General features: G+C 53.1%; 1 protein-coding gene across 3 annotated transcripts; it reads right to left on the bottom strand.

Moving 5' to 3' along the window:
* Positions 1–569: 569 nt before the first annotated feature.
* On the bottom strand, positions 570–19,945 carry LOC310835622 (excitatory amino acid transporter 1-like). Of its 3 annotated transcripts, none has more exons than XM_083720474.1 (11): positions 19,758–19,945; positions 13,014–13,083; positions 11,571–11,818; positions 9,823–9,960; positions 8,823–9,027; positions 8,657–8,699; positions 7,624–8,015; positions 5,196–5,429; positions 3,401–3,595; positions 2,838–2,972; positions 570–1,266 (listed from the first exon to the last, which is right to left on the bottom strand). In XM_083720474.1, the coding sequence occupies exons 3-11, from the start codon at positions 11,788–11,790 to the stop codon at positions 1,065–1,067; spliced, it is 1,764 nt and encodes a 587-aa protein (XP_083576600.1). In that variant the 5' UTR covers positions 11,791–11,818; positions 13,014–13,083; positions 19,758–19,945; the 3' UTR covers positions 570–1,064. The 3 variants fall into 3 exon arrangements, with proteins under 3 accessions (XP_083576600.1, XP_083576598.1, XP_083576599.1); XM_083720472.1 differs by lacking the exon at positions 19,758–19,945 and adding an exon at positions 17,124–17,251; XM_083720473.1 differs by lacking the exon at positions 19,758–19,945 and adding an exon at positions 14,092–14,802.
* Positions 19,946–20,864: the final 919 nt, after the last annotated feature.

Below are 20,864 nucleotides of genomic sequence, written 5' to 3'. Positions count from 1 at the left end.
GAGATATCAAACCACAAAATACATAATAAAAATAAAAATGACAACCCAATAGCTTTCCCCCACCCCCAAAAAACACATTTTATAAAAGGGCAACTGATATGAGCTTCAAACCGGTTAGGGACGATATATGAATATATCTCCCGACCCTAATGGGCGCCAGCCTAGATAGCTTTAAAAGTGGATCAGAGGTGAAACTCGTCGATGGCGCCAGTGACTCCGCTTTCAGAGGCAGCAGTGCTCCTGAATCCCAGTGTCTGGAATTTGCCAAAGTGGAGAGGGTCTTGGGTGCGAATCCTGCTTACAGTAGCTCCCACACCACCCCAATCCCATTCCCGCCCCCCCATCACGGAGATTTCATAATTCTACGCTTTAATAACCGTTTTCAGTGCTTTTTTTTCTTTAAAAAAAAAAAAGCATTTAGGGGTCCTTTCATTTTGACACAAGAAAATCACCATTTTATAGTTCAAATCAGCAGGGGAAATAAATCCAGCAAATGGACCAAAGTACAAATGATTCACAAAACGTTTAGGGGTGTGCGTCCCCCCCCCTCCGGAAAAAAGCGCCGACCGTCATCATAAATAAACAGCGTTTATTTTCTACGCCAGTAAAGCATCACATCTATACATTCTTTTTTTACAAAAAAAAGTGTGTTTTGCTTCAAGTGCTGGAAAGACGAGTGTTTGTTTTTATGGAGTGGGGATGAGCATGATTCGGGGAGGGGGTGGGAAAGGCAAAAAAGGAATATTGGCACTGGATTTAAATAACGTGGAAACCCCCCGCGATTGAAAGAAGGAAGAGGCGCTGCGGCGGAGAGAGAGAGGCACGAGTTCAAATCCTGATCCTCTCGTGCAAAATTGTCACCGTTGGAGATCCGTCGCTGCCTGCTCTCGTTTTTGGGCCTGTAATGATGTATCAGAATATGGGGAAAGGGGGAAGAATTTGGGGGAAGGGGAAATGGATGATGGCTGCGCCTCTCCTCGGCATTTCACAGTCGGTCGATGGCTCCGATCCAGACAGGCCCGCCACTGGCCCCCGGCCGCCTCCCCGGCCCCTCCTGGGCGGCATCACATCGCGGTCTCTCCGCTGAGATGCTTGTGGGTGTCGTTTTCCGGGTAGATCAAGTGGTAGGGCTTCTCGTTCTCCTCGGCCCCCGAGTCGCCCCCCAAGTCGGCGTCCTGCAACTCCAGCTCATGGCGCGACAAGTGCTCCACCACGCCTGCGCCCAGAGAGTCGCCCAGGACGTTGATGGTGGTCCGCAGGCGGTCTCTGGGGGAAGAAACGGGGCGGCGGTTAAGATGGGGCGGGAAAGGATCTGGGGGTCTGGGTGGGCCGCAAGCTGAACACGAGTCCACAGTGATGCAGCAGCAAAAAAGGCAAATGCAATTCTAGTGTCCAGATCAAGGGAAGTCATAGTCCCTCTCTATTCTGCCCTGTGGGACGCGGCTGGCTCTGTGGGTTAAACCACAGTGCCTAGGATTTGCTGATCAGAAGGTCGGCATTTCGAATCCCCGTGACGGGGTGAGCTCCCGTTGCTCGGTTCCTGCTCCTGCCCACCTGGCAGTTTGAAAGCACAAAGTGCAAGTAGATAAATAGGTACCACTCCGGCGGGAAGGTAAACGGCGTTTCCGTGCGCTGCTCTGGTTCGCCAGAAGCGGCTTAGTCCTGCTGGCCACATGACCTGGAAGCTGTACGCCGGCTCCCTCAGCCAATAAATCAAGATGTGCGCCGCAACCCCAGAATCGGCCACAACTGGACCTAAGGGTCAGGGGTCCCTTTACCTTTTTATTCTGCCCTGGTCAGGCCACACCTGGAATACAGTGTCCAGTTCCGGCCATGACAGTTTAAGAAGGATGTTGACAAGCTGGAAGGTGTGCAGAGGAGGGCAACCAAGATGGATCAGGGGTCAGGAAACTGAGCCTTATGAGGAACGGTTGAAGGGGCTGTGTGTGTTTAGCCAGGAAAAGAGGAGATAGGAGAGCCATCCTCTAATATCTGACATGGAAGAGGGGAAAAGCTTGTTTTCTGCTGCTCCGGAGGGCAGGACTCGCACCCGTGGCTTCAAGTTCCCGGAAAGGAGATTCCAGGAAAAAACTTTCTGGCAGTCAGAGCTGTTTGGGATGGAAGGTGGTGGACTCCCCTTCCTGGGAGGTTTTTACAGCAGAGGTTGGAAGGTCATCTGCCATGGCCGCTTTAGCTGAGATTCCTGCATTGCAAGGGGTCAGGCTGGATGACCCCTGGGGTCCCCTTCTACTGAACAAATTCGATATAAGACAGCTGCCTATGCTCCTATTTCAAGTGGACCCTGAAACCCTGACTAGAAACGTGGGGTCATTCCCTGAAAAACCAGCTGCCTCTCTGACTTTCTCCAAGGCTCCAGTCGCAGATTTTGGGCCAAAGCTGTCGAGAAAGCCTCACGATTCATAACTGCAAAATCTCATTAAAAGTAAATTATATTCTATTATATTTGAAAAACAACTGTAAGCAATCAACATCGTTTGCAGGGTTATCTGAAGATTTGCAAGATGAAATTGCTACCTATCAGGGTTGAATAATACAATATTTTAGGTCGTGGTTTAACACAGATAGTTTAACACGGATAAATGAAGTGAAATGGAAAGATTTAAAGTTTGATTTTGTAAACCGTCAGACGGGAAGGAGGGAAGCCATCGGGCTCAGCTGAGCCAAGGAGATAAAATAAGAGGATATGATGCAACGTAACGTGATAATGTGTAAAACCAACAAATATTATTTTAGAAAAATAAATGAGGAAATAAATAAACATGATCCCTCCAGCCCAGGCAGGCAGCGTCACCCCTTCCCGCCTGGCGGGGACTTACAGGAACCAGTCGACCGCCATGATCAAGGTGATGTCTTCGGTTGGCAGCCCTACGGACGTCAGGACGATCACCATGGTCACCAGACCCGCCTGGGGGATGCCGGCTGCCCCGATGCTGGCAGCTGTGGCGGTGATGCTGCAGAGAGCAAGAGGGAGTTGGGTGAACTGGGGTTTGGCTAGATGTCCCTTGGGGGTCCCTTGGCCAAGATGCCAAAGGGTCCCTTTGAGCACTGCGCTCAAAATGCGCTCACAATTTGGAATGTGTCAGGGAAAAGGGAGAAATAGAGGAAAATAGCGTGTTTTTCCATCTATAAGACAATTCCATGTATAAGACACCCCCTTGTTTGGGGGGACTCCAATTTAAGAAAATGGGGGGAAATCTTTATAAGATTTTGGACATTATTTTTAGGGAGGAAAACTAGTCTTATACATGGAAAAATACAGTAAATAAAATGGAAATCTTGATAAATAATTTAAAAAGAAAGGAAGGAAGGAAGGAAGGAAGGAAGGAAGGAAGGAAGGAAGGAAGGAAGGAAGGAAAGAGCCCCTCTTTCGCCCCCGTACCTGATGGTGAGGATCTGGCCAAAGTCCAGCTCGTAGTTGTTGACCTGGGCGATGAAGATGGCGGCCAGCGCCTCGTAGAGCGCCGTCCCGTCCATGTTGATGGTGGCGCCCACAGGCAGGACGAAGCGTGTCACCCTCTTGTCCACGCCGTTGTTCTCCTCCAGGCACCGGAAGGTAACGGGAAGCGTGGCCGAGCTGCGGGAGAGAAGATGGGGCGGCCCCGGGGTGAGCCAGCCTGAAGCCCTACGCAGAGTAGACCACCCCCCCCCCAGGATCCAAGTGCGAAGGGGATTCGCACCCGCAGCTCCTTCCCCCAGAGGACCATGGGAACTGTGGTTGCAGAAGGCTGGCCAGCTTTCAAAAAGTGAAAACTGGGACACAAAGGTTGCTTTTTTTGGCAAAACCTTCCCCCAAAATTGAGCAATCTTAAAGGGTTTAAGGGAGCAAGCTCATTTTCTGCGTAAAGATTTGCACATTCGCGCATGCAGAATGTTGGCACCCTATATCTAAAAAAGGTACCCCTGCCCGTACGGGCCAGTCTTGACAGACTCTGGGGTTGTGCGCCCATCTCACTCAAGAGGCCAGGGGCCAGCGCTGTCCGGAGACACTTCCGGGTCACGTGGCCAGCGTGACGAAGCTGCTCTGGCGAGCCAGAACCGCACACGGAAACGCCATTTACCTTCCCGCTAGTAAGCGGTCCCTATTTATCTACTTGCACCCGAGGGTGCTTTCGAACTGCTAGGTTGGCAGGCGCTGGGACCGAGCAGCGGGAGCGCACCCCGCCGCAGGGATTCGAACCGCCGACCTTTCGATCGGCAAGTCCTAGGCGCTGAGGCTTTAACCCACAGCGCCACCTGCGTCCCTGTATATCCCTGTATACCCTATATCTAGAAAGGAGCAAACCAGGGATATTTGAGGGAGCAGGCCAGCAGGCGAGGCCCATGACTTACATCCGAGGAGCCGACACAACACAAAGCACAGTTGCTGCATGTAGGCTTTATTTTATTTGTTTATTATCTTATATTTTGGAAATGGACATCCAGGTGTTTTTTCCTTTATTTTTTGGGGGGCCCCCAAGAGAGTGGGGCCGAAAGCTAGAGCTTGCTTAGCTTATACGTAAATCCTGAACTGATCAATCGGTTAAAAGATAGACAGACAGACAGACAGACAGACAGACAGACAGAGAGATTGGTAGATGAGAGAGAGAGAGATGATAGATAGATAGGTAGATGGATAGATAGATAGAGATAGATGATCAATTGTTCAAAAGATAAATGATGATAGATAGATGATAGATAGATGACCAATCTAACAATAGATAGATAGACAGATAGATAGATGAGAGAGAGATTAGATAGATAGATAGATAGATAGATAGATAGATGATAGATAGATGATCAACTGAAAGATAGACAAACAAACAAACAAACAAACAAACAAACAAACAAACAGATAGATAGGTAGATGAGAGAGAGAGACAGATGGATGGATAGAATAATAGATAGATAGATAGATAGATAGATAGATAGATAGATAGATAGATAGATAGATGATAGATAGATTTTATTTTGGAAATATACATCCAGGGTTTTTTCCCCTTTAATTTTTTTGGGGGGCCCCCCAAGAGAGTAGGGCCCTAAGCTAGAGCTTGTTGAGCTGATACGTAAATCCGGCGCTGGGCCTGATCCGTTCAGGGTGCCAGGAAGGGCGGCACCCCCCCAACCAGGAATCCGGCCCCCGGGGTCCCGGAACCAGCCCTCAGGGGCCCCTTGGCGTCTGCTGGGTGCCCGCTTACCTGGAGGAGGTCCCGAAGGCGGTGACGAGGGCCTGGAGGAGCCCCCCCACGAAGCGCCAGGGGTTCTTGCGGGTGACGGCGAAGTAGATGAGGGGCAGGACGAGGAGGCCGTGGACCAGCAGCCCCACAATGACCGTCAGGGTGTACATGCCCAGCTGGCCCCCCATCACCGCCAGGTTGTCCATCTCCAGGATCTTGCCCGCGATCAGGAAGAGGATCCCAATGGGGGCGTACCTGGGGGGGGGGGGGAAGAAGGGGGATGGATCAGGACCAGCCAGAGCCTCTGCCAGCTTCTCATAATCGCCATTTTAATTTTCGTGGCTTGTGGCCCTCTGGGAAGCAAAGCAAGGCTCTAGTCCTCATGAGGGCGAAGGACTTAGGAATCCGCCTTGCGGCTAGCCAGGCCACTGAGATCAGTACTGTCTGCACTGACGGGCAGCACCAGCAAACCAGGTTGATTTTAATTCTTATTTTTTTGAAACTATTCCTTCTACTGAGAACTTTATTTTGCTTCTTGTAAACCACTTTGAATTTTGTTTTTGCTTTTTTGCAAACGGCTTTGAATTTTATTTTGTGGTTGTTGTTTTTTTGGAAAACCTCCTTGAGGTTGGCAGAGCATGAGGTTTTTAAAACGAGGGTGGTGGGTTCGAGTCTGAAGTTGGGCAAACGATTCCTGCGATGCAAGGAGGTGGGGCTGGACCCCTTTCCGACCCCTTTGCCCCACGTGGGGCTCAAACCCACAATGCCGAGAGGAAGGGGGTCTGGAGCTCTACCGACTGGCCTGGCCTGAAGTCGTAGACCGATTGTAGAATCGTAGAGTCGTGAGGGGTCCCCGCGGGTCATCCATCCCAACCCGCTGCAACGGCCGACTCGAACCCGCGACCCGGCTTCCCCCCCCCCCAAAAAAAAGCCAGAAGAATTTCTGCTAGGTTTGGTGGGAGAAGATATTAAGAAGAGAGACCAAAGATTATATCTGTATGCAACAACAGCAGCTAGAGTGGAAGTTGCAGGAGATTCCGCCTGTAAGGGAATGGCAGATAAAGCTGGTCGAACACGCTGAAATGGCAAAACTGACACACAGAATTCGCAGAATTTGGAGGAGACGAAGGACCAAAAAGAATGGAGTAAATTTATGGTTTATATAAGTGAGAACTGTAGGAATATGAAAACGTTGGCAGGACTGAATTCAATCTTATGTCCCGGAGTAATTTTTAACCAGTGAAACCTTGAATTATAAATTGGAATAAGAAAACTTGCGGAAGGAAAGGACGGAAGTTAATGGCTCTATGGAGCATAAAGTAGGATATATGTAATATATTGAACAGATGCTTGGAAGCTGTGGCTGGATGGTTTCGTGGGAGCCGATTGAAACTAAATCCTTCGAAGACAGAGGTTCTCTGGCTGGGTCGGGATGGCATGGGGATGAGGGACCAACTCCCTTCTCTTGCGGGGGCCCAATTAGTGCCATTGCCTTCCGTTAAGAGTTTGGGTGTAATCCTTGATGCCTCCCTTTCCATGGAGGCGCAGGTTACAGCAACAGCCAAGGCGACATTTTTCCACCTTCGCCGCATCAAGCAGTTGGTCCCTTACCTTTCCCGCCCTGACCTGGCCACAGTGATCCATGCGACGGTCATCTCCAGGCTTGACTATTGTAATTCGCTCTAGGCGGGGCTGCCCTTGAAGCTGTCCCAGAAACTCCAGCGGGTGCAGAATGCTGCAGCGAGGCTCCTCACGGGGTCTCTGCCATGGGAGCAGATTCACCCAGTGCTTTTCAAGCTGCACTGGCTCCCGGTGGAGTACAGGGTCAGATTTAAGGTGCTGCTTTTGACCTTTCAAGCCCTTCACGGCCTAGGACCCTCGTCCCTACGGGACCGCCTCTCCTGGTATGCCATAAATAGCAAGACCCTAGTGGTCCCGGGCCCTAAGGAAGTTAGATTGGCTTCGACCAGAGCCAGGACCTTTTCAACTCTGGCTCCAGCCTGGTGGAACGCTCTGCCTCATGAGACCAGGGCCCTGCAGGATCGGATTTCTCCATGCAGGGCCTGTAAGACAGAGTTGTTCCGCCTGGCCTTTGGCTTGGAGCCAATTTGATTCCCTCCCTCTCTTTCTTTTTTCTTTTTCCTTCTATGATGAGATTGCTCCCTAATTGTTTTAATGTTGTATCTTAATCTTTTAAATTGTATTTTAATCAACTTGTTTTTATTATTGGTTGTTAGCCGCCCTGAGCCCAGTCTTGGCTGGGGAGGGCGGGGTATAAATAAATTATTATTATTATTATTATTATTATTATTATGATGATGATGATGATGATGATGTAATAAGGCTTAATGTTTTTGTTGGTTGGTGTTGGTGTTCTTAGATCTCAATAAAAAGCATTGGGGGGGGGGAAAGAACCCGCCACCCTGCGATCCCCGGGTTCGACGCTCACCAGATGATGACGGCCACCATGCGGAGGATGGCCTCGTTGAGGGCGTCGAAGAATTCCCGCAGGGGCAGCCCCCTCTGCTTCATGTTCCCAATGACCAGCCCAAAGCAGATGGAGAAGACCACCAGGCCCAGGGCGTTGACCCCGTTGACCGACCCGGCGCCCGGGACCACTTCCTCGTAGCTCAGCACCTCCGGGAGGGCGCCCAGCGCCTGGGAGACGTTGCGCCAGACGCCGGTGGCGTTCTCAGGCGGCGGCAGCGGCGAGGGGGGCCAGGCCAGGGCGGTGGTGGTGGTGGTGGTGCTGCTGTTGTGGGGCAAGGCCTGGGGGGCGGAGGTGGGGGCTCCCCTGGCCAGGGTCCGGTTGACAATTCTGACGCTGTACTGGGTCTTGTACTGGGGAGAGGGAAAACAGAAGATTGATTTGATGCCAAACCAGGAAAGCTGCCCATTGAGCTCCATAGTGCCTGCACTGGCTGGCAGCAGCAGCTGTCCAGGGTTTCTGGCAGGTGGGCTGGTACTGAGTCCAATGGAGGAAGGATCCAGTCCTCACGAATTTGAATCAAGGGATTGATTGAATACAAACTCCACAATCTACTGGCTGGCCTGTGGAGCTCCATAGTGCCAGCACTGGCTGGCAGCAGCAGCTCTCCAGCGTTTCAGACCCCCAACGCAGTTGATCTAGTCTTGACCCAAGAGAAGAAGGATCCAGACCTCAGGATTCAGAATCAAGGGACTCATTTAATACAGACTCAGGAATCTGTTCCCTGACCCATCAAGCTCAATATAGCCAACACAGGCCGGCAGCAGCGGCCCTCTACGGTTTCAGGCAGGTGGTCTAGCCCTGAGTCCAAGCGAGGAAGGATCCAGTCCTCATGAATCCGAATCAAGGGGTGGATTGAATACAAACTCGGGAGACTGTTGCCTGGTCCACCAGTCTCACCTACACAGGCCGGCAGCAACAGCCTTAAGACTGAGCCGGATCCACTACACTGGATGGGGCGAGACGGGGAACCCGCCCAGCTGCGCCCCCTTACCTGTCTGAAGCAGGCCTCCACCAGGTTCGGGGGGAACATGTTCCTGCGGACGGAAGGGGGAAAGAAAACCAGATTATTCTGGTGGGCTGCCTGCCCGGGATGGTTCAGCTGTGATTCTTGGCCTTTCCGGGGGTTGGGCTGGATGACCCCCCGGGGTCCCGCTCACCGGACGAGGTCCAGGAAGGCGTCGGTGGTGTGGACCTGCTCGACGGTGCCCTGGCGGTGCAGGGCGTCCTTGCTGCCCTTTCCGGGGTGGATGATGAGGACCATGAAGATGCCGATGAAGACGGCAATCAGGGTGGTCAGCATGTAATAGACGACGGCGCGGAAGCCCATCTTGCCCGAGGCGTTGCGGTCCAGAGACGCCATCCCTGCCGGGCGGACGAGAGAGAGGAGTGGGGGGGAAACTAGGTCTTGATCTGAACAACTCCAATTCAAAATCAAATCCAAATTCAAAATAAAGATTTAAATAGAAGTGACGAAATTCAAATTCGAAATAAAGATTTAAATAGAAGTGACGAAATTCGAATTCGAAATAAAGATTTAAGTATAAGTAATGAAATTCAAAGTAACTATTTAAATATAAGTAATGAAATTCAAATTTGAAATTCAAATTGAGATTCAAAGTATTTCAATATAAGCAATTAGATTCAAATTCAAAGTAAATGTTTAAATACAAGTAATTTAATTCAAATTCAAATTGGAAATTCAAATTGAAATTCAAAGTAAATATTTAAATATAAGTAATGAAATTCAAATTCGAAATTGAAATTCAAGGTAAATATTTAAATAGAAGTAATGAAATTCAAATGCGAAGGAAATGTTTAAATGTAAGTAGTGAAATTCCAATACGAAGTAAAGGTTTAAATACAAGTAATGAAATTCAAATTGAAATTCAAAGTATTTAAATATAAGCAATTAAATTCAAATTCAACGTTTAAATACAAGTCGTTTAATTCAAATTCAAAGCAAATATTTAACTATAAGTCATCATATCCAAATCCGGTTTTAATTACTTATTTTTCAATATTTCTCTTTATTTAAACATGAAACATTTATATGTCACGCACGCACACACACGCATTTATCGGCGCCCGCGTTTCCCCCGTGCAAGAGCGCCCAGAGATCCCGCCCGGCAGGGTTGGTGCCCAGGTGCGTCCGCTCACCTGTGACGAGGCTGGAGACGATGAGGGGCAAAACCAGCATCTGCAGCATTCGCATCAGGAGCTCCCCGGGGAAGGAGAAGTACTTCACCTGCCGGAAGGTGAGCTTGTAGGGCCGCAGGGCCAGCGCCAGGGTGATCCCTGCGGGGCAAAGGAGGGGCTCAGAGATCCGCTCCCGGAGGCATGGGCAGAGTGCCGCCGGGAAGGGGGAAGCTGGGAGCCCCAGGCGGACTACAACTCCCATGGTCCCCTCAACGCACTCGCAGGGGATGATGGGAACCGGAGTCCCGGACTTTTAAAAGTCACTTAAATCCCTTCTGTAGCTAATTTGGATGTGGGCCCACAGAGCTCAGAAACCCATACCATTTATCAAATTTTAAATTGGGTTTCGTGAATATCGGCTGGTTATTTTGTCCGCCTTTGACCTGCTTCATAATAATAATAATAATAATAATAATAATATTCTATTGGGGGCTCCCAATATTAAAAATATGATAAAACATTAAAAATCTCCCTTTGTGCAGCTTGTGTATACTTAAAGGGAGATATTTAAAGAAGAGCTTAAATATTTTCCTTTTTTAAAATAAAATAGAGAGTTTTCATGCAGTTCTTTCTCTCCAAGCCAATTAATTCCCAAATGAGGATGCAACAGATTTGGGGAAGGAATAAAAAGAAAAAAAATATGAAATTGAAATGAACTGCAAAGAGATCAGATTAGGAAATGAACCCTGTTGCAAAACTTTAAATTATTTTTGTAAAGTTTAAAAAAAATAAACTTCTTTAAAGTTTTAAAAATATATCATTCTTTTCTGAGATCTTGTCAGCGGAGAGAGCGAAGCAGATCTCCCCTCTGCAGCTTGCTGGAGTTTTTTCCCCTCCCAATCCTCTGTAATCCTTGCAAATTTTTCTGGCTCTTTTTCTCCCTCTTCTTAATTTTTATTTTGTTTAGGAACCGGGAGCTGTTTGGCGTCACCTGCAAGCAGCTCGTGACCGGCTTAATCTGACCCACACACACAAAGCGGGGCGGCAGCCTTCCCCCTCCGGCGCTGGCCGATCCCCAGATCTCCCAGAAGGGATCCCTGGGATTCATCTAGTCCAACCCCCTTTTGCCCAGCGCAGCATTCGAACTCGTGACCTGAGACCGAATCTTGCGCTGACTGAGCTACGTATTCCGGATTTAAAGAAAGCAGCGCATTATCTGCTTTCCAGGGGGCAGATGTGGAACCTTGAGCCTTACCCAGCCCCAGGCTTGAATTTGGATGGGTCCCCCAAAGGTCATCCATCCCAACCCCAGAGGAAGTCCATTTTGGGAGTCACCTTGTGGCTTGGAGGGGGGTCAGATGTTAAGGAAGAGGCTTAACCCACCCACCCCACAGCCTGCCTCTTCCTAGCGACGATGCCCTTTCAAAGAAGCGGTGCGATCGCTCGGTGGCCCACGATTCGAATCCTGCTCGCGATTTCATCCGGCGATAGCCCTCTTCTCCGAAAAGAGCCCGCCACTCCCCGACAAAGATCCTGGGCTGTGCCTCAGTTCCCCCCATTGCAATTTGGTCGGGAGAAGCCATGCACGCCGCAAATTTTCCCAGTCCTCTTTTAAATCCTGTAGCGGGGAGTTCCACCGGCCAACTCTGTGCGAAAGCAGGGCTTTCTCGGGACAGCAAGGGGATTCGGCCCCGCCGGACCCCTGGCACCCCAAAGATGCCCCTCTGAGGCTATGCAGGGACCCCAAGCCCCCCGTTGCGCCCCCTTACCCAGAAGGACGGCAGTGACGGTGAGCAGGACGAAGGCATTCCTCTGCAGGCAGCTGCGGACGCTCTCCCGGGTGATGGCGTACATCCTGGCCTGCGCCCGGGCCGCCCTCTTGCGCAGGACATGGCGCAGGCGCTGCCCCCGCCCGCTTCCCGGACCCAGCGCCTTGGACTCCTCCTCGTTCAGGAACAGGCTGTTGGCGCGCGCCTGGCGCTCACCCATCGCGGGGGCCGCTCAGCACCCCGGGGACCTGGGTTCGGGGAGAAGAAGGCGAGAGCCAGGGGGATGAGCGCAGCCATAGCTGGCCGGACCAGGAAAAAAACACATGGGGGGGGGCTGGCCTGCCTCCTTCCTTCCTTCCTTCCTTCCTTCCTTCGCCACCTAATTCCTTCCTTCCTTCCTTCCTTCGCCACCTAATTCCTTCCTTCCTTCCTTCCTTCGCCACCTAATTCCTTCCTTCCTTCCTTCCTTCCTTCGCCACCTAATTCCTTCCTTCCTTCCTTCCTTCCTTCCTTCGCCACCTAATTTCCTTCCTTCCTTCCTTCCTTCCTTCCTTCCTTCCTTCCTTCCCCTAATTTTTCTCTTTCTTTCTTTCTTTCTTTCTTTCTGCCTGCCTGCCTGCCTGCCTGCCTGCCTTCGCCACCCAATTTCTTCCTTCCTTCCTTTTTGTAATACCTTGGTGCTTTACTGACAGACCCTTCAGAACTGTCATATCAACCGTCATAAAAGCCCCAAAGGATTAACATGAAATACAAGGGTTATATATATATATATATATATATATATATATATATATATAAACATAGATTAGAAATATCCAAGCGCTGCATCCTCCTGGGTTTAAAAGCAAACCAGCCCTGCTGTGTGGGACAAAGCAGGAACCAGGCTTCAGCTGGCGTAAAAAATAAGAATGCTTCAGCATTTCTGCAGCAAAGTTTTTCTTGTGCTGAGTGGCCAAAACCACCTGCTTTCTAACATTCCAGTGTTGTAGAACCGTGGAAAGGGTTCCCCAGGGGTCATTCCCAGAATGACTGACAGCGAAGGGACCCGGCGGTCATCTAGCCCAACCCGCTGCGATGCAAGAATCTGGGCTGCGCCTCTGCCCCAGTCGGGTCGCCCCAATTAAAACCACCGTCCAGAACCAGCTCCCACCCCCCAGAAAACCCCTTGGCGCAACCTCTGAGCAAAAGGCAACGGGCCCATTTTCTGGAGGGGGAGACTGAGGCTCCGCCGGCCGGGAGAGTGCCCTGAAGGCATGCGAGGACACAGCTGGCATGCCAAGACCTGGCTTGGCCCGGGGAGCCAGGATTTTAAAATCCAGCCATCTGCAAAGCAAAGCGGCCTCTCTGGACCAGCCGGGGGCCGGACCCCTTGAGGCGACCCACCTCTGGGTGCCATGTGGGGCTCCTTGGGACGGGCGAGGGGCGGCCCAGATCCGTGCTCACCTGGAGCAGCCTCTGCCAGGCTCAGGTCCTCTGTGCCAGGGAAACCTCTCGCCTCCGCCGCTCTGGAGCTCTGGCAAGGAAAAAGAAGTGCGGGTGAGGCTTGGAGGGAGGAGGCGGCGCCAGCCCTGCGCGTGGGGCTTTGGGCCCCCTGTGGGACGCCGGGAGAGGAGCTTAACCCTCTTGCGCCAGCCTGGAGAGGGAGGCGCCACGCAGGAGTCGGGCTGGATCAAGCCCAGGGCTCAGGGCAGCCCCGGTTGTCGTGGATCTGTTGCTCTAGGTTCCTGCACAGAACGGCACAGGAGGAACCCAAAGGTCATCCAGCCCAACCCCGAAGGAAGCCTGGCTAAATGGGTGGAGGGTGGAATGGGAACCTCACAGGGAGGTTGCTCAGTGGACAAAGAGTCGGCCACAATCGCTTTTGCCATGCGGCTTAGAAGGAAAAGCCCAATTGTGGGAGGAAATATTTTCTTTCTTTCTTTTTAGAAAGGTCCATGCTGGGTTTCTGTTGCCCACAGCATCCGGAGGACGGGTGCCACGGGGTTAAGTCATTTGGCAATGGCAGGTAGACTGTGCCTGTGAGGGGAGGCTCCCTTGAGGGACCAGGAGCAGGAGAACCGCCTCGCGAGATGTGGGGCGGCCCCTCGGAGGATAAAAAGCAGGATAGGACCGGCAGAATCCCAGCGCTGGAATTCCGTGCCGCGCAATGAATGGAAAATTGCAAGGAAGAGGAAATTGCAACGTGCCATGCAGAGAGAAACAAATTCCAACGCCAGCAGCGCAGTGCAATAAAATAAAACCAAAAGGGAGATTTGGGGCAGAAAAGAACGGCGGTTGGGGGGGGGGGGCTCCTTCCCCAGCAGCCGTTTTCTGCTTCCCGAGGCAGGGAATGCTTCCGGAATCAAGCTCCTGGCTCTGGGGCTCAAATCCTGACAAATTGTGGGCGCTGCTGTCTCCCTTCCAGACGGCAAAGCGATTTGCGACGCTCAGGGCATCGCTGGCCGCATGTGGGCATGCAAAGTCTTCCGGAGGACCCCCCCATATTTCTGCGCCCCCCATTTTCCCTGCATGGCTTACTCACATATCCTTTCCGCACCAGACGGACAAGCTCCTGCGCTCTCTCTCTCTCCTTGCCAAAAATCCCTGGATGCAAAGAGGAGGAGAAGGACCAGCTCTGAACAAAGCAGGCGAGATCGGAAAGGGGGGAGGGGAGAGCGGCTGTGTGCCCACGCCTGGGGGGGGGGAGAGATGCGGAGAGGGGCCCAATCCGGAGGAGAGAGTCTGTTGCCAAGGCCATCTCCCCGGAAGATGCAGCGCCAAAGGAAGGAAGGAAATCTGGAGCGGAGGTGAAGGCAGAGCCCCCTAGACCCACACGTGGGGGGCTGAATTGGCCTGGGGCTGGGTTGCTTCCAAGCAGCCCCCTCCCCAATTCAAAGCAACGATCTGGCTTCTTCCGGAGGGGGAAACCAGGCATGCGGTCCTTTGCAAATTTCAAAAAGCTGGATGCACGGATCGCTAAAAAAATAAAAATGGCAACTTGCAAAAAAAGGAATTTCAGTTTGCGAAAGGGGAAATAATCAGAATTAATCCTTCCGCAGAGCTGAATGCGGTGGTTGGGCTATAGTGGAAATTTATATTTTATATTTTATATTTATGTTTCTACTGTTCTGCATTGAATGGGAGACCGTTATGGACATAATCGAAAGGAAGACCTGAGTTCGGATCCTCAATTGTTAAGTCGCAAGCGTCCTACTCCACAGGGCTGTTGTGGGGATTAAATGAGGGAGAACCACAGGCAGATGAGCGGATTATTATTATTATTACTCATGCCGCCTCGAGCTCCTTGGAGAATGAAGGCCGGTGTGTCAATGCAAGGAATGAATAAAATGGGCCCATCGTCCTGCTTCGGTTTTTGGGGGGCATCTTTGCTCCGTTGCCAACAGCGCTGCGAGGCAGAACGGGGCCTGTTCCCATTTTACAGGACTGTAAAAAGTCCAGAGAGGCTCCAAATGAGCAGAGATGCCCCCCAACCGCGTGCGAGAGGCCTGGGCACGGGGCCCAAAGGGCGCCTCTGAGCACGTGGGGAGCGCCTGCAGGGAAAACGGACCTGGAACTGGAGAGCAGGATTTCCTCGCTCCTGCCAAAGCCGTTTCGCCAGGAGGATTTGAAACCTTACACCCGCTGCCGAGAAAAAATAAAAAGCGCTTCCAGATTAAATAAAGCGAAAGCATGCAGGAATGTACTCCCTCCTGCGTCAGGGAACGAGCCTCCATCTTTCCCTGCGCAGAAACCCTGCAAAAATCAGAATTTTGGAGCAAAAAGGGCCCCCAAAACAGAGGATCGGGACCGTTTGTTTTCTGTTCAAAGTCAAGAGCAAATGCCATTCTATTCTTATACGCAGAGGCCGGGCAGGCGCTCTGAGTGCAGAAGGTGGTCAGGTCTGTTGCAGCTGCAAGAGGCTGCAGACACAGAGGGCTTATCCACTGGCGTTGCCGGCACTGACCGGCAGGGTGACAAGGGACGAGTGCAGCAACGCCAAACTGCTAGACCTTCTGTATGCAGAGCACCTGTTCTGGCGCTGGGCAAAGGTGGTTCTCTTAAAAGCCATGTTTTTGGTCCTCAGCGCTGTGAGCAAGGGCATGGAGATCTGCTTTGCGTCATCTGCACTGGCTGGCAGCAGCGGCTGTCCTACCTTGAAGGAGGAGGGCCTTCTGCACTCAGGTGCTTGACCGCTGAGCTCCATGCGGTCCTCATGAGTCTGAATACAAGCTGAAGGAATGGAAGAAGCTGCCTTGGACCATTGCTCTGCCTAGCTGAATACAGCCTGCACTGACTGGCAGCAGCTCTCCTGCTAGGAGATCCCTGCAAGGTTTGGACCTGGGAAACCTTCCGCATGCCAAGCACCTGCCCTTCCCTGTCCCTCAATTTTATCAACAGGAGGCTGGTTTAAACGGAGCTGAAATTGGCCCAGCTAGCTCCATAAAGCCTGCACGGGCTGGCAGCAGCTCTCCCGCTAGGAAATCCCACCTGGCTCACCACTGCCAGCACTGGCTGGCAGCGGCAGCTCTCCCCAGTTTTAAGCAGGGAGTCTTTTCCCGGCCCTGCCTGGGGACGGACCCCAAGACCTTCTGCATGCAGAGCACCCCCCCTGCTCTGCACAAGACACTCGCCTTTGCAAGACAGTAGCTGCCAGTTGAGACTGGGCCCAGAAGGCGGGTTTTTCCCCTCCCCCAGTGAATCCTTCCTGGCGTCTTGGCCAGGGCAGCTCAGTTGGCAGAGGCTGAAACTCGTGATCCCAGGGTTGTGAGTTTGAGGCCAAGATTGCTGGGGGTTGGACTGGATGACCCCCAGGGGTCCCTCCCCTTCTATGCTTCTACATCTGGAGTGCCAGGCAGATGTTCCTTGCTCTTTCTTCCCTGGAGAGGAAGAAACTTCCCCTATTTCCCTCTCACCATTTTGGGCAGGCTGGGGGGCGGATGGGGAGGGGGTCACGAGGGCCTGCTACCCCCCTCCCAACGCTGGGGCTGAGATCGCCAGACCCCACAGATGTCCCACCCTCCTGACTCCCCAAAACCCCCCATTATTTTTAAGGGGCTCCGGGGCGCCCATCAATCTCTCCTGCTCCCCTTTCCCCTGGCAGCGACCCCACGAGGAAGGCTTCATTTATATTTATATTTATATTTATATTTATATTTATATTTATATTTATATTTATATTTATATGTATATATTTATACATAATATTAAGGCTTATAGGGAAAAAATACAAAATACAAATACAAAGCGAAAATACAAAATATCTTTTCCACTTTTTCTAAGCAAACTAAGACTTTTACGCGGATGCCATGCAAACACAAAAACGGGGCGAGAGAAACAGAGGAGGACACGGATATTGGGGGGGGGGGGCTTGGCACTCCACCCACTAGGCAACAGTCTTGTTGGAGGGGGCAAACGCGCCCCCTTTCCTCTCCAACTACCCCCTCCTCGGTCCCATCTGGTGGGGGTTCCACCTTCCTCCCCACCCCAGGTCCCCCACCTAGACACGCGTCACGTGTGAAGGAGGCAGGATGGCGTGCAGGCGGGGAAGGCAACGTGGCGAAGCTGCCGCCCTACCTGGCCGGGCTGCTGTGGCTTCTGCAGCGGCGGCAGCTGCTCCTTCCCCGTCCGCACGTGCGTCTTCCTGGGCTGCTGCTGCTGCCTGGCCGGGGCGCGGAGGCGGAGAGCGCGCCTCCCCGGAGCCCATTGGCCGCGCCGGGCGGGCGGGTCCGCGCCCAGGGCCGCCTCCCCGCTCCCCAGGGCGGGCAGGGCAGCCGCGGAGGAGGGGGACAGAGGAAGGACAAGGTGCCTCTGGGCATACGCAGAGTATGCAGCTCCCCCCTTGAAAGCAAGGAAGAAAAAGGTGCCTCTGGGCATACGCAGAGCGCGCCCGGCCCCAGCCTGCTAAAGGAAGGACAAGGGCGCCTCTGGGCATACGCAGAGCGGGCAGCTTCCCCCCTTGAAAGCAAGGAAGAAAAAGGTGCCTCTGGGCATACGCAGAGCGCGCCCGGCCCAAGCCTGCTAAAGGAAGGACAAGGGCGCCTCTGGGTATACGCAGAGCGGGCAGCTTCCCCCCTTGAAAGCAAGGTAGAAAAAGGTGCCTCTGGGCATACGCAGAGCGCACCCGGCCCCAGCCTGCCAGAGGAAGGACAAGGGCGCCTCTGGGCATACGCAGAGGGGGCAGCTTCCCCCCTTGAAAGCAAGGAAGAAAAAGGTGCCTCTGGGCATACGCAGAGCGCGCCTGGCCCCAGCCTGCCAGAGGAAGGACAAAGGTGCCTCTGGGCATACGCAGAACAGGCAGCTTTCGCTTTGAAAGATAGGAAAGGGTGTCTCTGGGTGTACGCAGTGTGCCTGGCCCCAGCCTGCCAAAGGAAGGACAAGGGCGCCTCTGGGCATATGCAGAGAGGGCACTGCCTGAGCATGCCAGCTTCCTCTCCGCTTGCAGGAAAAGAGTGTCTCTAGGCATATGCAGAGTGTGCAGCTTCCCTTGAAAGCAAGGAAGAAGAGGGTGCCTCTGGGCATACGCAGAGTGCACCCAGACCGAGCCTCCCAAAGGAAGGACAAGGGCGCCTCTGGACATACGCAGAGCGTGCAGCTCCCATGAAAGACAGGAAAGAAAGGGTGACTCTGGGCATATGCAGAGCGCACCCGGCCTCAGCCTGCCAAAGGAAGCACAAAAGCGCCTCTGGGCATACACAGAGCGTGCAGCTCCCATGAAAGACAGGAAAGAAAGGGTGACTCTGGGCATATGCAGAGCGCACCCGGCCTCAGCCTGCCAAAGGAAGCACAAAAGCGCCTCTGGGCATACACAGAGCGGGCACTGCCTGAGCATGCCAGCTGCCTCTCCTTTTGCAGGAAAAGAGCGTCTCTGGGCATATGCAGAGCGTGCAGCTCCCCCCCTCTTGAAAGAAATGAATAAAAGGGTGACTCTGAGCATACGCGGAGTGCGCCCGGCCCGAGCCTGCCAGAGGAAGGACAAGGGTGCCTCTGGACATATGCAGAGTGGGCCCTGCCCGAACCTGACAGCCGCCGCTCCCCTTGCAGGAAAGGAAGAACAAGGATGCTCCAGGGCATATGCAGAATGCACCCGGCCCGAGCCTGCTAGTCGCCCCTCCCCTTGCAGCAAAGGAAGGACAAGGGCGCCTCTGGGCATACGCAGAGCATGCAGCTCCCCCCTTGAAAGGAAGGAAAGGGTGATTCTGGGCATATGCAGAGTGCCTGGTCCAAGCCTGCCAAAGGAAGGACAAGGGCGCCTCTGGGCATACACAGAGCATGCAGCTCCCCCCCTTGAAAGGAACGAAGGAAAGGGTCCTCTGGGCATACGCAGTGTGCGCCTACCCCGAGCCTGCCAGCCGCCCCTCCCCTTGCAGCAAAGGAAGGACAAGGGTGCCTCTGGGCACGCGCAGTGTGGGCGCTGTCTGAGCATGCCAGCTTCCTCTGCTCTTGCCAGAAAAGGGCGCCTCTGGGCATACGCAAAGTGTGCACCGCCTAAGCCTGCCAGCCGCCTCTCCCTGATGCAGCTGCTTGGGAGGCAGGATCCGCACCCGGGTCCTTGGCCAACGCCTTGTTGCAACAGCCGCCTCCTCCTCCTCGCATTTCCCCTGCGGAAGCAGCTCTAACCTCCAAGCAGCCGTTCGGGGAAGGATTGCGCCGCCCGCCCCGCCCCTCGCACCCGCTGCCTGGCAGGCGAAAGCTCTTCCTGCCTCCCGGGTAACAAAACCAGAATTCGTGGGCCTCCCGGGAAGCGGGAGGTTGGGAGATTCAGCTTGGGTAAACTGGGGAACTCCCTGCCACAAGACCTGCCTTGGCCAAGCACAAATCCCGGCATCCTATCATCTTTCCAAGTGGATTAAGGGCGTCATGCACATTTATTAATTATATCTATTAATTAGAATAATCGATTAGAATCATAGAACTGCCGAGTCGGAAGGGACCCTGAGGGTCATCCATCCCAACCCCAATCTTTTTGCCCAAATACAGGATTCGAACTCGCAATCCCAAGATTGAGCCTCTTGTATACAAGCCGATTTAAAGATTGATCTGCTTCCCGGGGGGCAGATTTGGACCCTCAAGCTTCCTGTGGCCCCCAAAAGCTTCCGATTGGCCCTCCGGGCTCTCTCACCGGCCTGGCTCCACCCCTTTGCGCTTCCTGCCCTGCCCTCGAACTCGGCCCAACCTTGAAGGGAACCTCCATGGACAGAGACAGTCTACCTTTGTCCGCCAAGCGAGAAGGACGGCAGGAGGCTCTGGGAGTCGCGTCCCGTTTGGGGGGGCAGGATCCTGCTCTGGACAGGGGGCCCGATCCTGCCAGATTTCTGATCCAGGCCGGCAGCTCAAAGTCGCCGTGCCTTCTAGGCCGCGTCTCCCCGGAGATGCTGACCCGGGAACGTCACACGCCCTGAATAAAGCGGGGAGGCCCAAAAATAGATAGAGAGGAGGCCGGGGGCCTGATTTGCCGGGCAGAAAAGGGGGCACCTCCTCTGGCGCCCTGGCCCTCCTGGATTCACGTGCCCTGGCCGTGGGGCAGCCCCCTTCCTGGTGCCAAGAGAGGGGCGGCCAGAAGTGTGTCACTGAATCCGCACCCGGTGCCCCAGAGAGGCTATTAAAAGATTTAACTGGCGCACGGCAAGGCGGGCATCTAGGGCAGAGGTGGGCGGGGGCCGCATTCCCCTCCAGCCCCGATCCTCTGGGGTGGGGGAGCCCTTTTTAGCCTGGGGGGGCGCATGCCAGGGGGAGGCAGAGCGAATGCAGAGGTGACTTTCCCCACTTTGGGGCACCACGGGCCGTGGGGTGCAGTGAGCGAAGCATGGGGGGCAAAGGCCTGGGAGGGGGCGATCTGTTGCAAAGTGGGCTGGGGGGGGGGCTAGGGGTCCGCAGCCACCTCTCTACCTCGCAAGTACCATATTTCCCCATATTTTTGGAGCCCAAAATGAAGAAATACACACAAATTATATTTATATCGCAAGTATTTTCCTGTGTATGACGGCCCCTATTTTTGGAGCCCAAAATTAAGAAATAAACATTATATATAAAATAAAAATTATATTTATAAAAATAATCGCTACAGTCTGTGCACAAGACCCCCCAGTTTTAAGCTTAAAAAATGGGGGGAAATATAGTCTTCTACATGGAAAAATACAGTATGTAATTAAAGGGAGATTTGCACCAGCCGGGGGGGGGGGAGAGGCACGGTTGGGGTTCAAGGAGGGTGTGGGGCACGATGTGGGGAGACAGAAAGGCTTTGGGGGCTGTTTGCGCCCCATCCGGGGTCTGCGACTCCCCAAATAGTGGAATAGAACCTCCTGGTGCAGGAGCAGT

This window comes from Podarcis gaigeae, assembly GCF_964106915.1.
Source record: "Podarcis gaigeae genome assembly, chromosome: 18".
Lineage (NCBI taxonomy): Eukaryota > Metazoa > Chordata > Lepidosauria > Squamata > Lacertidae > Podarcis > Podarcis gaigeae.
This window is presented reverse-complemented; position numbering and strand designations above follow the sequence as displayed.